At 36.3% G+C, this 15933-nt stretch overlaps 1 protein-coding gene across 2 annotated transcripts in view; it reads left to right on the plus strand.

Moving 5' to 3' along the window:
* The window catches only part of PPP2R2B (protein phosphatase 2 regulatory subunit Bbeta), a 641033-nt gene extending 634624 nt beyond the window's left edge, over positions 1-6409 (plus strand). For both annotated transcript variants that reach the window (XM_053717147.1, XM_053717148.1), the window contains exons 7-9: positions 2320-2489; positions 3437-3528; positions 5762-6409. In XM_053717147.1, the coding sequence (XP_053573122.1) occupies positions 2320-2489; positions 3437-3528; positions 5762-6041 (542 nt within the window). In that variant the 3' untranslated portion in view covers positions 6042-6409. The remainder of the gene's footprint in view (positions 1-2319; positions 2490-3436; positions 3529-5761) is intronic.
* Positions 6410-15933: the final 9524 nt, after the last annotated feature.

The following is a 15933-nucleotide window of genomic DNA, read 5'->3' on the forward strand; positions in this document are numbered from 1 at the left end:
TCATCCCACACATCAAAAACAAGGGGTGATATCCTCTCAACTCACTCGGGTCATCAGGAACAACACAGAGGTCCCACTGATGTTAGACCAGATGAATGACATGGAAACAAAACTGGCTGCTCGTGGATATGATCGAGATATGATCAGAGATACTAGAAATAAGGTTCTCACCAGATCTCAGGAAGAACTACTGAGGGAAAAGGACACAACAGTCACTAAATATGAGAGACTAAACTTTATTACCACATTCGATATGACACACACCAGGATGAACTCAGCATTAAAAGAACGGTGGGAACTTATAAAGAATGACAGAGGTCTTCCATTCCAAAAGATGCAACCACCCAGGATGGCATACCGCCGAGCAAGTAACTTAAGAGACTTGTTGGTTGAGACAGACCCTGTACGCTGTTACCAAAAGTCCAGTTGGCTTAAGCCCATTAAGCTGGGATGTTTCAAATGTGGTGATTGTGTTACGTGCCATAGTATGCAGAGTGGTTCTACCTTTCAAAATCCACATTCCAATAAAAGGTATAAAATTAACCACAGACTTACTTGCACAAGTTCTTATGTAATCTATATACTTGTTTATCTGTGTCCATTGGTCTATGTCGGAAAAACGACCACTACCTTTAGTGAAAGTATGGCCAATCATAGATTTGCTATTCGGGATGCCATTGATAAAGGAGAAACAGAACCTGTCAAGTCTGAAAATGATGCTCATTGACCATATACCACCTCTACGGAGGGGTGGAAACAGAGCACAAAAACTGCTATGTTTAGAATCAAGATGGATATATACACTTGACACTGTGGCCCCAAAGGGTCTTAATACCATCTTAGATTTTACTCCATTTTTTGGCAAATAAATGAGTTACTTCTGGATCGTATGTGTTACCATTAATACTCCACCTGTATAGCAAACTATGAATATTTGGCATACTCGGACATTATCATGTGGTAAGAAGCCCTAAGTAGTTTGGATCTGGTCTTACTAAGACTGCAATGACTAAATGGATAGCTATTATATACCAATATGAATATGATAATGTCCCTGGATTGGATCGTTTTCCATCGTGGTACCTCGGTTCTAAATATGAGTTTCTTGCCATATTCCTTGATGGCTATGATCTATACTTTGAATTAATGTATCCATATTAATGTTGACATATTTAATGTTAATATCTCTTGTACATAGCATAAGTCCTCTATTGTTTTTAATGATTTAGGTTTTCTGTTAATGTATATCCCTTATTTCAAACTTATGGTTAGACGCATCATGGGATACTATACATACACGACACTACTGGATGGTTCTGCCGTATATGTTATTTCCAACACGTGTGCGATTTCTGACAGCTGTCAGATGCAGCGTGCAAGTGTCAATATCGAACCAGGTAGTGTGTATCATGTGACAGTGATGTCACTGGAATACATTGTGCTCCTTGGAACGCAAACAGCGTCGGAGTTCCGTTCAGCTGCTCAGCTGATGGGGATACGATAATCAGACACTGGGTATATTAGGCGGTGTATACTGGGTTTTAGTAGGTAAGATTGTTTGGTATTGTATTTGGCATTTGACAAAGGGACCAGTGTGGTCTCGAAACGTTATGCTCTGCTTTTGTTTATGGAGTGCATCTGTTTGGATTATATATATATATATATATATATATATATATATATATATATATATATATATATATATATATATATATATATATATACTGTATATCCGATCAAGCAATTACCATGCTATAACTGTCTGGGTAGTACTGACTGAGTAGACCATGCTGTTTATTAAAGGTACATTAAAATTAAACCAGAAGTGTATTGCTGCTCCTTCAACAAAAGATACTAAGAAAATTAAGCAATTTTGTTAATAGATGTATAACGCAGTTGTTTAAAAATTGTATGGTTTATCTGAATCATGAGAGATATTTTGGGTTTCATGTCCCTTTAAGTTTTTGAATCCTTGCGCTCTTGCAATTACAACAATTCCATAAGCCAACAAAACTGTTTAAGTATATTTACTTCTAACTGTACTAAACTACTTGGTTGATACAGCTGATTACTGGCTTTATCATCTTTGCTTATATGTATGGAATGAAGTGCTAGAGGTGAGGTAGTTTGCTTCTGTTCTTATGGGTGTATATTTAGATGGCACTTCTGTATGATATATACATTTTATTATAATAGGAGAGGTATAACAGATGTTTGTTTATACATAATCACTTATAATATATAGTAGTAATATGAATTTCATGAATGTAATGCAAACCTGCTTATCTCAAATCTATTTATATCCGCTGTCTTTTTCAGTATTTGAAGAACCTGAAGATCCAAGTAACAGATCATTTTTCTCTGAGATTATCTCTTCTATTTCTGATGTGAAGTTTAACCACAGTGGCCGGTATATTATGACCAGAGATTATCTCACTGTCAAAGTGTGGGATCTGAACATGGAAAACAGGCCAATAGAGACATACCAGGTAAATATAACTGCCCAATTTGTGTGTTTTTTGTTTTGTAATCAAACTAGAAATTATCTTGTATTTTATGGGTAGTTAATCCAGACCTCCCAACTGTCCCTATCAGAGAGGGATAGTCCCTAATTCTGAGCCCTGTCCTATTGAGACAACCATATTTATCTTCGCCCCACTCACAAACAACCCATACACACCCACAAACCACACAGGCACACCCACCTACTTACCAGGCACACCTATGATCATGCCAACTATGCCATGACCCAACCCCCTCCAGGCATGCCCCCGCCCACAAAATGGTAACAGCCACTTGTAAACGGATGTTAGAAGGCGACAAATTGATTGTACACAATACCTCTATATTCCACAAAATAAAATGCTGTCTCCTCATAAGGGAACAGCCTATATATTAGGTCCAATAGTATCTACATAGGGGATGTAAATCTTCTTAACAATTGACTCCAAAGAGAGGGAGAGATGATTTCCAAATCATTAGGTAACTGCAAACACAAAGAAAAAAAGAAGGGTGCCTCCTAGTGCAGAAAACCAGCAGAAGACTTCCACCATATAGCAAAGAAACATAATTATATCACAGACTTCGCAGCACCAAACTTTGATTATTGTTGCATGCTGAGAGATCGCAGTATCTCGGCTCACTGGCCCACATCTCCGCTCCTAATAGGATGACGGTTGGCTTCTGCTGAGGATTTGCTATTATAAATGGGCTCCAAACAGTGTATACTTCAAACAATTTAATAAAACATTAAAATCATTAAAAATAAAAGTATTTCCATTAAATTTGACATACACAGGATGCTATGGTAAAATGTACCGATACATAAGGTAAAATGTACTAATACAGAAAAAATTAAGGATTTTGCTCACACAAGAACATACATTCTAAGTGCTATCAATCATATTCGTAATCAGACTATGTTCTTATATTTCAGGTTCATGATTACCTCCGAAGCAAGCTGTGCTCCCTCTATGAGAATGATTGCATTTTTGACAAATTTGAATGTGTATGGAATGGCTCAGATAGGTGAGGAAATTCAATTCATAAGGGACATGTAAATAAATGTGATCAGTAGTATCTTTTACAATACCCATTTATTTATATATCTCATGATGGCATTTATTACCGTAACGTAGATGCGAGGTATTCTACATTTTTAAGCCAAAAAAGTAGTAGATTAATGCTATAAAAGTGACCCACTAAGGGTTGAGGAAGAAGGGCTTTTTGCTTCAGCAAGATCTCACACACTTGTAATAATGACAGAAATAGTAGGGCAGTTAAATGTTTAAAAAATGAAGGTTCAGCCAACACTGTGGGGGAGAGTATATGGTTTGTGGAAAAAAAAACTTTAACCTTTTTGAAGGAATATAACAGGTGCCAAGGAACTGGATTGTGAAGCAGTAATTTTGAGAATGTTGATTAGCATAAAAATAAAAAATAAATCCAAAATGAATTTCTAACTTGTAAAATCTATTAGTCTGTACTGGGGATATTACTGCTGTGAAGTTCATAGAATAGAAGAAAATTTAGAAGGTAGTTATTAAGATTCATTAATGTTAACAGTGTAGATACGGAATAATCTCTTACAGGTGTAAAACAGCAGGATGTGGGGGAGGAGTGGAGAGGTGAATATTGGGTATTGTTGTCCTGCGGTGTGTTTGGGGAGCAGATTTGTTGCCACAGATGAATAATAGTTGGTCTTCCAGATGTCAGAGGCAGAGATGTAGGATGATAACATAGAGGAAGTCAGTGAAGACATTTAATTCCTTGCCAAAGTCATTGGATAGTGCCAAAACTAATAGTGGCTCCCTGCCATATTTTATGGGTTCATCAGGCATTTAAAAAATAAATATATACAGTGTATGTGTGTGTATATATATATATATATATATATATATATATATATATGCAATACAATATAAAAGAAGGATTGAGCGAAAAATTATCAGTCAATCCCTTTGACTGTCCCGCCAAGGTACAGTGTGCGTTAAATCTTCAGAAAGACACTGCATACATATCTCTCACAAGTTTAACCATAAAAGGAATCACAAGCATAAATCTTGCAATCAAGCTGTTACATTGTACAAAAGGAAAGTTAAGAAACTGTGTCCAGATCCAGAGCGTGTGTTAACACTGAGAGCTTGGAAACTGAACAGTTACTTGTTAATAACAGCTGCAACATTGGGGCCCCATAATAATCGATGGACTAGTTTTGTTTACCAAGTTCTTTATTTACCTGTCTCCCAGTTACATTTGCAATATTGATATTATGTGTATATGGATACTGTGTATATGGTGCATACAAGTCTGTGAGATATATTTCAATGAATAGCTGGCCAGCCTGTTCTAAATACCTGTATATTTTAGTTGGTGTGGATTCCGCTTTAAAGGAATAGGGTGGAGGGTAGACGTTCTGATTTACGGTTGTTCAGAATTACATAGTAATAAAACTCTGGTTAACTAAGTGCGGCCTGTGTCCCTCTTTGATTGACTGATAATTTTTCGCTCAATCCTTCTTTTATATTGTATTGCATATTATTTTGGGACTGCCAGCACAGCTTGTGAGTGTTGGAATTTGAGAATTTAATTGTGCACTACCACACATCTATATATTATATATATATATATATATATATATATATATATATATATATATATATATATATATATATATATATATATATATATATATAAAATTGCAGAGGTGAACGGCACTCACGAGTATGTCAGCTACCTGGTGCTCACACTATGGAGAAACAAACAGTAAAGCAGTTATGGATCCCACGGACGGACACATTTGGTTTTGTACACCATTGACAAAGGCTCGTGTGTGAGCCGAAACGTTTGGTAATCAACTTTGCAAATAAACCGGAGTGTTTATGAAAAAACCTGTGTGCCTGCTTTTCTTGGGTCCTTGCTGCAACACGGAGTCCGTCCGTGGGATCCATAACTGCTTTACTATATATATATATATATATATATATATACTGTATGTGTGTGTGTGTGTATATATATATATATATATATATATATATATATATATATATATAATACCATCACAAGTGTGAACTAATTAATATGTAGCTGTAGGCACAGTAGCAGTTGCAACACCTATACTCATGGTAATATTGCTTATTGTGAATGTTTTTATATTTAAAAAAGTATTCACTAAATGATAATTGTGAAGAATTCATGGAGTTTAAAGATGCGGTAAAGATGATGTAAGAACTATTCTTATACCAATATTATTTTATTTCAGTGTCATAATGACCGGGTCATACAATAATTTCTTCAGAATGTTTGACCGAAATACCAAGCGTGATGTTACATTGGAAGCCTCCAGAGAAAATAGCAAGCCTCGAGCAATTCTCAAACCACGTAAAGTCTGCGTTGGAGGGAAGAGAAGAAAAGATGAAATTAGTGTGGACAGTTTGGACTTTAGCAAAAAAATTCTCCACACAGCCTGGCACCCTTCAGAAAACATCATAGCAGTGGCAGCTACAAATAACCTGTATATATTCCAGGACAAGGTCAACTAGATGGCTGTTGCAAAAAGAATAGGCACGATGTGTTCTAAGGCTTTTTAATATTATTTTTTTCTCTTCCCTTTTTTCTAACATATTTTGTTAATTTATTTATATTTGGATCACCAAGATCTTCCTCTGCTGAAGTATAGCTAAACAAACAGTTCTGTTTAATTCCCCAAATATTCCAACTGATATTAAGACTTTTTTGTTGGCCATCTTACCTGCTTCAAGGTTTTATAACATACTCTTTTGCAGTTGGTTAAAGGCCTTTCCTGCTGTTTGAAGGTATAAGCAAGAAGCTTTGGAGAAACCAAATGTGGGCATCAATAATATTTCTTTTTAACTGATAATTGAATTTTTAATAAAATATGACCATTTAAGCTGTGTGCTCTTTTGTTGTGGATGACTGTTGAGTGGGTTAACACCCAGTATACCACCATAGGCATATAAGCATAAGTACATTACAGAAAAGTTCTTCCAGAAATAAATTAAAGGGCCATTAAACATAGTAGAATAGCATAATCAACAAATGCGCTAACAGACGGTTTAGTGAACTCGACTCCCAGGACGTGCACGAATTTAGTGTAGGTCCTGAGGACCAAGAGCGTTAAGCCTGCTGTTAGTGCAGCCAGGGCTCTAGCAAGATGAGAGTTGGGTTAGTGCTTTCCAGAGTGTATTAAGTTAAGTATTGTAGCTACATGTTAACTTTTCACCTGTAGCTTTGAAACATTTACATTCATTTTAATGAAATCAAAGGTGTAAAGGTTTAACTAAAATTCACTATTCATTTAATTTTAAACAAAACAAATACTGAATAGTGCAGCCACCGCATATTCGGTAAAACTATTTTCCCTCAATATTCAGAACAAAAATTTCACCCAAAACTAAAGTTTCTTGCCTGCACATCTCTAGTAACCACAATAAAAAAAAAAAAAATCCACCTGGTCTAGGGGGTCTTCATTTTCCCACAACAATTTCAGTGGGGAGCCTTTTCACAACCCTATGGTGAGGCCATTGTAGGCTGCTGCATTTTCTGTGCTTTGTATTTGAGTTACCTTATTTTGTATGCAGGACAAACCCTTCTAAATAATAACTTTAGTGTGCAGAAATATCATAATTTATTCTATACCTAACTGAAAATCAGAAAATAACTATAATGATAAAATTGATATTTCTTTCATACAGCTGGTGAGAGTCCTTGATCCATTAATCCTGGGAATTAGTCTTCCTGGCCACTAAGAGGAGGCAAAGATTCTGACACACCAATAGCTTTATAAAAAGCCTCCCACCTTAACTGGAAACTAGTCTTGTCTTTGCCACTGCTGGAGTAAGGTGAAGAATAAAGATATGCATGTTGTCCTTCAGTGAGAAGGGTTCTCAGACTGAGTTGAGGCCTATTTCCCCTCAGAGTGCAGTGTTTGTCAAAGGGTTGTGTATGGGGTAGTGACTTTTTTCACTTAATGGAAATTTAGTCACAAGTTTTCCACAGTTGTTGCAGGGATTTGTCCTTTGCCTTCTCCTGCTGGGTATTCAGTAAACTCAAATTCTATATCCTCTGCTGGTATATTTCAGCTCTGGTTTGGCTTACTACTGTTTTTCTCAGTAGTTGAATGTCAATCAGTATGTACTGTTTTAAAGATTTTCTACAGACTTTTGGCTATATTTTATATATATTTTATAAGAGATATAGCCTTGGGACAGAATCATTATTTTATCATGACATTCCCCTTTACAGATTTTGGGTTCTCACAGCACATTCTCCTTATTTTGTTGCGCATCAGCTTTTGGGACTGTGTACATCGGGATAGCGAACCTAAGCCCTCAGGGTTGCGCATGTCAGTTTTTTTTTCCGTGCACATAGAGCTTACTTGATTTCCCGTGCATCAGCTTCTGAGAATGCGTGCATCAGGGTTGCACACGTTGGGTTTTTGTGTAATTTTTCCTTTTAAGACGGCAGTTTATGCACACTTTCTCTAAACTCTTGGTGCACAAACTAACCACCTGGTGTGGAGTTTGCTGGTGTTGGAGTTTTGCTGGTGTCCTGCTTTTGGATTAGCACGCTTTGGCCTAGTAACTTTAAGAGATTATTTTGCAGGGGGTAATTTTTCCTTTTCCTCAAGAGCTCTTATTACTATTTATGCTTTTTTCTACTTTGTAAATGTTTGCTTTAAAGGAACCTCCTGATTATGTCCCTAAATCTTTCTTAGAAGTTGGGCCTCCTGAACACTTTCCTTCCAGTGTTAATTGTGTTCATTGTAAAAAGGGTGGGGTCCTACCTCCAGCTCATTTATGCATACATACTTAAATGTTTTAATGCATTCAGACCAGTCTAGTTCTGCTCTTGCTTCTAAGGGTATTACTGCTCCTTCTGTTTGTTCATAATGGGGGAATGCTACAGATTTTGCTCCTGGACCTAAGGACTTCATCTGTTTAACAGTATATGAAATGTTGGCTTCTATGCCACCTTCAAGTAAGCGTAAAAGGTTAGTTCATGATTTGCTGCTTTCTAGCTCTAAGCGTGTTGAGGTTAATGCTTCTGCTGAGTCCACAGAAGGAGAGGATTTCTCTAATTAGGGGTCTACCTTTTTTTTTTTTTTTTTTTTAATGTTGATCATATTCATTCTATTTTAAAGGAGATTTTGATTACTTTAGGGGATAAAAATCCTAAAGTAGCTGAGCAAAAGTCTGTAAATCATGTATATTTAATTTATAAACCTATGGTTAAGTCTTCTGAGGTTTTTCCCTATCCCTGATGCTGTCTTTGTGATAGCCTCTAGGTAATGGTCTAAGCTAGGTAGTCCCTTTTAATCATTCTGCAAGATTTAATAAAATTAATCCTCTACCTGCTTCTAATATGGAACATTTGGAAATGTGGCAATTTCTACCTTTTGCTTTTTGAATGATAGTTCTTCCTTTAAAAACCCTTTAGATAGGAAGTTAGAATCCTTCAATATCTTTTTTTTTTTTTTTGCAAGCAGGTTATTTATTCAGCTAGCAGTCTCTATTGCTGGTGTGACTACTGCATCTTCCATTTAGTTCAATAGTCTTTCTGAGCATTTTTACGATGATTCTGCAAGTGAAGTTTTTTTTTAACCTGTTGCATTTGCTAAAATGTGCTAATAATTTCATTTTTTATGTGATTTTTTTACATCATTAAGATTATTGCTATGAGTATGTCTTTGCCAGTTCTTTCCAGAAGAGTTTTATGGTTAAAGTCTGGGTCTGCTGATATGGTGTCTAAATTGATGGAAATAAATAGTTTGGTTCTGATTTGTATTTAATAACTTATACTGTGACTGGAGGTAAGAGCTTTTTCTCCCTCAGTACAAGAAGTCCAGGGTTTAATCTAAAGCTTCTAATTGTTTTTGTTCCTTTAGTCAGAATAGGGAACACAAATCTGATTCCTCTTCTCAAAAGCAAGGTCCCTCTGGCCCCGCCTGGAAGCCAAGTTCTAACTGGAACAGGCTTAAACATTCCAAAATATCTACCTCTACTTGTGAGTCTTTCAGAAAGCTTGGTTTAAATCTGTTCTAGATCCCTGGGTTCTAAATATAGTTTATCAGGGTTACTGGATAGCTTTCAGAACCTGTCCAATGTTCCAAAGAATCCTTTGAAGGCTCAAGCCTTTTTCAGTCAGTTTTGGATCTAGAATCCAAAATTGGGTGGGATTTAATTCAAATATCTTCATTGTTTTGGATCTAAAATCTTTGAACAGATTTGTCAGAGTTCATACTTTCAAAATGGAGACTATTCAGATTATTCTGCCTTTTGTTGAGCAAGGTCAGTTTATGCCCACAATAGAATTAAAGGATGCTTAACTTCTTGTCCAATTCACAGGAAACATTATCAATTTTTAAGATTTGCCTTTCTGGACAGATTTGGTCTGGCTACAGAATTTTCTCAAAGGTTCTGGGTGTCGTCCTGTCTGTGATAAGAACTCAGGGTATTGCAGTTTTTCTCGAACTGGACAATATCTTGGTTCAAGTTCCTTCTTTACATTTAGCAGAATCTCACATTAGCAGACTGTTGTTGTTTCTTCAACAGCATGGTTGGGAGATGAATTGTTCGAAGAATAATTTGGTTCCTCAAAAAAGGTTACTTTTCTGGGGGGTGCAATTAGATTCCATAAGACTTTCTTTAATAGATCAAAAAAGCCTGAAGTTGGTTTCAGTCTGTATAAACATTTAGTCTTTCTTTTCCTTCAGTTGCTCTTTGTATGGAGGTATTAGGTCTTATGATTGCAGCATCAGATGCTATTCCGTTTTCTCATTTTTACATGAGACTTCTTTAGCTTTGTATGCTTAATTAATGGTGCAGGGATCATATACAGCTGTCTCAAGAGATTTTTCTAGATCACCAAATGGGTTAGTCTATGTCATGGTGGCTGGGGGAGGTCATCTGGGGGTCTCAGAGTAGGCCTCTTGAAAATGGATCTCATTTCTGTTTTTCAATCATACAATGCCACTACTGTGGCTTAATTCAATCATCAGGGGGAAACTCACAGTTCCCTAGTCATGAGGGAAGTATTTTAAATCCTTTCATGGCCAGAAAAAATTGTCTGATTTCTGTGGTTCATATTCCAGGAGTAAAAAACTGGGATGCAGATTTTTTTCAGTCATCAGTCTCTGCATTCATGGGAATGGTCTCTCCATCAGGATATTTTCAATCAGTTTGTGGATATTTGGGGGCTCCCAGAGATAGATCTGATGGCCTCTTGGTTAAACTACAAACTTCCCAGGTACTTTGTGAAGTCCAGGGATCCTCAGGCGTAGTTGGTGTATGCTCTAGTAGCTCCTTGGTTCTTTCAGTTTGCCTATGTGTTTCCTCCTCTGGTTGTTCTTCCCAGAGCAATTTCCAAGGTCAGACAAGAGGAGTCATTAGTAATTCTGGTTGCTCCAGCTTGACCTCCAAAGGTTTGGTATGCAGATCTAGTACATATGTTCAGGTGCACTCTATGGACTCTTCCTCTGAGGCCAGACCTTCTGTCTGAAGGTAAGTTTTTCCATCCAGAGCTCAAATCTCTAAGCTTGATGGCATGGAGATTGAGCTGTTAGTTCTTAGGCAGAGAGGTTGTGACTCTGATCCAGGCTTGTAAGCCTGTGACAAGGAAGATTTATCATAAGGTCTGGAAGACCTTTTCCTTAGTGCACGGATTATGACATTTCCTGGCATTCTTTCAGAATTCCTAGGATTTTGCAGTTCTTACTGGAAGGTTTGGATAAGGAATTATCTGCCAGTTATTTGAAAGGGCAGATTTTTGCTCTTTGTTTTGTTCCATAGAAAGATTGCTAATTTTCCTGTCATTCATGGTTTTGTTCAGACTTTGACATGTATTAAGCCTGTTATGAAGCCAATTTCTCCACCTTGAAATCTAAATTTGGTTTTAAAGGTTCTGCTGGCTCCTCCATTTTAACCATTGTATAAGGTGGATATAATACATTTATTTCTTGGAAAGTTTTGTTTATTTTGACTATCTCTTCTGCTAGAAGAGTTTCTGAATGATCTACTATTTCTTGGTATTCTCCTTATCTCATTTATCATCAGGATAATGCAGTCTTTAGAACCAAGTTTGACTTTTTGCTTAAGGTTTTTCCCCATATTTATCATTTCTTGTGGACTCGACAGAGTGGGTATTAGTTCCCAGAAATAATAATGGATTGTGGACTCTCACCATCTGCATGAAAGAAAAGATAATTTATGCTTACCTAAAAAAATTATTTCCTTCATGGTGGTGAGAGTGCACAAGACATCAATGTTTTTTTTTTCCTGTTCTTATTATTTTGCTCTTATTCCTTTTTCTATTTTCTTGCTTGGCTATACGTCAGACTAGTTTCCAGTAAGGTGGGAGAGGGGTTTTATAGAGCTCTTGAGGTTTGGGAATATTTGCCTCCTCCTAGTAGCCAGGACACGTAATTCCCAGGTATAATGAGGCCCTTCATTTGAAAGAGAGCAATACCCTTGTTAATATAAGTAGTATTTTCTGTGGGGTGTATGCTGCTGTTAGGGGATAGTCTTTTGTGGGCTCCCCTCTTTCGAAAATGTCTTATTCCCCTCTTTGTTTTATAGGAGATGATAGGGGCTTTAAACACTAAATACATTTTATTAACATAGTATTGAGGTTATTCCCCACCTCCCTGTAGTCATGAGTGCTGCCATGTCAAAATATAGCTTTCACTATCTTCTAGTGTTGGCATGTTTGCACATGTGCAGTAACTTTCCTTTAGATACTTGCAGTGTAACTTAGGTTCCATAATAGTAACACCCATGATTAGAGGGTGGTGCATAAAATGTGTTTAGAGTCTCTATCTACCTTGAGTCTGGTTGAGGCAGGTCACCTCCAAATCAAAAGGCAAGATAGGGGGTCCATAGAAAAATCCCCATGCCATCACTTTCCAATAGGTCAGATAGGGGATAAGATATTTATAAGAGTTTGGTTGCTGCATGCACTTCTTTACAGAGATCACGTGCATCTTAAACATGACTGATTACTACTGAGATAGATAAGAATATTTTCATTAAAAGGGGGTGGAGGTTTCTTTCCCCCAAGGAGTGTCAAGACTAGGAAATGGGAAGTTCAACTTTAATTTATACTCTATGGGCACAGTAGGCTTATATATATATATACAAGTAAGTTTAATATATATATATATATATTAATATATATATATATATATATATATATATATATATATATATATATATATATATATATATATATATATATATATATATATATGTAAGTTTAATGCATGGGAAAATGGTCAACACCTTTTAAGTCTGGTTTATGTTTAGTTCCAGAGACTTAATAAATGGGCAAATGGTGCTGATATTAAATATTAGCTCTCTCTTTTTATATGGTCTCTACAATTTGAATCAACACTGCAAAGATGTTTGCTTCTCTTTTATGAAAACTTGCTATTTTAAAATACTTATGTAGAACTTTGAAATTAATTTTTAAAAGATTAAGCATAAAAAAATCTCTAGGGAAACACATTGCCATGAAGAGTTTGTATGAGCATGTTCCCCTTGTGCCTAAGAAGGACCATTTATGTAATTGCGTTCATACTGTGATTTATGAAGCAGAAAACTGCTAAAAAGTTTATAGGATGCTGTTAGAGCTAAAGGATAGAACAAATAGGTTTGCAAGCACCACACGTTTAAGGCATGTTAAGGGCAACAACTCATAATGATCTATTGCAAACCTGCATGGACATTAACATCTAAGTTAATGTATATATATATATATATATATATATATATATATATATATATATATATATATATATATATATATATAGACTTGGTTAATTTGTTTCAATACTCTGAACCTGTTTAGAGCCTAGAGGGAAAGAAAAAAACAAGAATGACATAAACCATATAAGAACACCAAAACCAAATGTATATACAGGTAATGGAAGACAGAAAAGTTACTAGATTTCTAAAGAAGGATGGCCTGTTCTTGGACATTTTTTAAGTAATTATTTAAGTTCTAGTGTTTCGTGTGACCTGTATGGATGGAAAAATGTGAAAAGCAATTCAGAGTTGCTAAAGTACACGAGAAAAAAAACAAGATTGCTTGTGTTCATTAAGGGAAATATTTTGTGGTTTGTGCATAATATATTTAGTACCAAATGTGTGTGAGCCTATTTTAGTAGATAGAGTAAAAAAGTGTTGCTTTTAATCAATCCAATACTTTTCATCGGTAGAGTGGCTGCAATAGGCAATTTTATGGTTTTTATACCTACAGCTTGAAAGTACAGCTACTGACCACATTTTTCTGTTGAGTTACATAAAGCAGATTAATCCATCGCTGTATGTTCCTGAGGTAGTCAATTAAGTGGTGTGCTTTGTCTTTTAATAGTTATGTGTTTGTGTTTCATCAGTATAGAGTGGATTTCTGTACATGCAGTCCTCTTTCTTTTAATAGTTTGAAATACAATTGAGGATGCGTGTGTGTATATGATATATAGGGTATATATATTATATATATATAAAGTGCACAAATAGTATTAAGATTAAAAATCTCGATTTGACTTTTCTGCATCTGTTATAAAAAAAGTTATCTTTCATTCTGTTTTGGAGTTCCTCTTTAAAGGGAAATTTCTGTCCCTCTCAGCCTCTCCATTATGCCATTTTTCATCAGCCTATTTTTGAGGAAATTCCTACACAAATGTGTCGTCATAACTATATTTATTTTTGCTTTTTCTGTTAGAGTTCTTAAGGAAGAATAAGTACAGAATGTTTTAAAGCTAAGCAGTAGAATCTTGTATATCTTTATCGGCCATTATCAACAAAACTTGCATCAACTGCATATGGTACATTTTTTGTGTAAAATGTAAAGTTCATTTTAATTTTATATCCATTATATATTTCAACAATAAAAACTTGTTTTACAGAATGGAGTCATAAGATAATAAGAGCTACTGATGTAGCCAGTAAAACCCAGCAGTATAGTGGGGCAAACATTTTTTGTCACCTTGGACAATTGTGCAATGGTTGTGCAAAATTTAAATCTCACTCAGATATAATAATGTCTATGGTTAAACAATAGAGTTCAAATGGCATGCCAGCCTCCTGAGTGCGGAGGACAACATTATCTAGTCCTCCTGGAGAGGAACCCCTATTAGATATGGATCCTACTCTGCAGCTGGCTGAGGGTGGAACTCTTTGTGATGCCACCTCAGGGAATAAGGAAATATCTGCAGGTGCAGTTATTTCCTTTATTGAGTTTATGGATATTCAGAAGGTATTTACATGGCCATATCTCAGCCAGCAGACTATTTAAAGATGCAAAAGACGCCTCATTTAAAAGAGCAGGGCTGGTCTGGGAAATCAGTCTGGCCCTGGACATTTTTGAAGCTCAGCCAACCATGCCTCTCCCCTGTCCAGCTGGCACGAACCCCCCCCCCCCCCCCCCCGCCCTGCCCATTACCTTTTACTTCCAGGAGTGGAGAGGCCTTGAATAAATGCAAAATGATGCTTGTAAGGCATGCTCCGTATCCTGGCTGGGAGGCTCCCTTTGCCCGGGATGTGGCCCTGTAGCACCGGTGGCCCACCGGGAAATCTCCCAGCATCCCTGTGGGCCAATCCTTTATTGTTATTGAGGGTACTCTGTTATTTTAAAAAACAATAAAAATTAGTAAATATTTGCAAGCAGCACTCAAAGTGCTGTTTACACTAAGGGTGAGGGGGCTCTAACGAAGTCCTTACTTCCTCCATATTTAGGCTAGAGAGACAAGTGACTGCTCATTTCAAATTAGGGCGTCACTTGTTCTCCTTGGATGCTGCTGATGATCATTAAAATTAAATAAAATTTTGGAGGTGGGATAGCCTTATTGCCCATTCAGTTGCTTTTTCCTGGGCTTTTTAGAATGAGGCATCTGTTTTTTAAATTTTTTAAATTTCCAAGGCAGCTACTTGGGTCCAGACCAGTGTTGCCTAGAAGATAGCTTATCTGCTTTACAAGCTGAAGGTTGCATGTTTGTGCACAATTCTAGGAGCTGGTTCTCCTTTTCATATCTTTTCCATATTCTTATTTTTTTAATGTTTTTGTTTTTTATAGAGTGGCTTTTGGTAGGAAAGCCCTTCAAGCAGTAGTTTCTGGACATTATTTATATATATAAAAAAAGCATATTTGGATTTAACGAATATATATCATTAAAAATTATGTTGTCCCGCTCGTATTACTTGTGTACTCCATAGCTTGGCTTTTAGTTGCCTGGGAGTAATGGCTCATGGACTCTTACCAAATTTGTGAAAGAAAATATAATTTTTGCTTATCTGATAAATTAATTTATTTCATGGTGGTGAGAGTCCATCAGACACACCCATTTTTTTTGATTGAATGTAATTATATATTTTTTCTGCTGGCAGTTTGTGTGCACCTCCTTTTTACCCTTTTTTG

This window comes from Bombina bombina, chromosome 6 (genome assembly GCF_027579735.1).
Source record: "Bombina bombina isolate aBomBom1 chromosome 6, aBomBom1.pri, whole genome shotgun sequence".
NCBI classification, from domain to species: domain Eukaryota; kingdom Metazoa; phylum Chordata; class Amphibia; order Anura; family Bombinatoridae; genus Bombina; species Bombina bombina.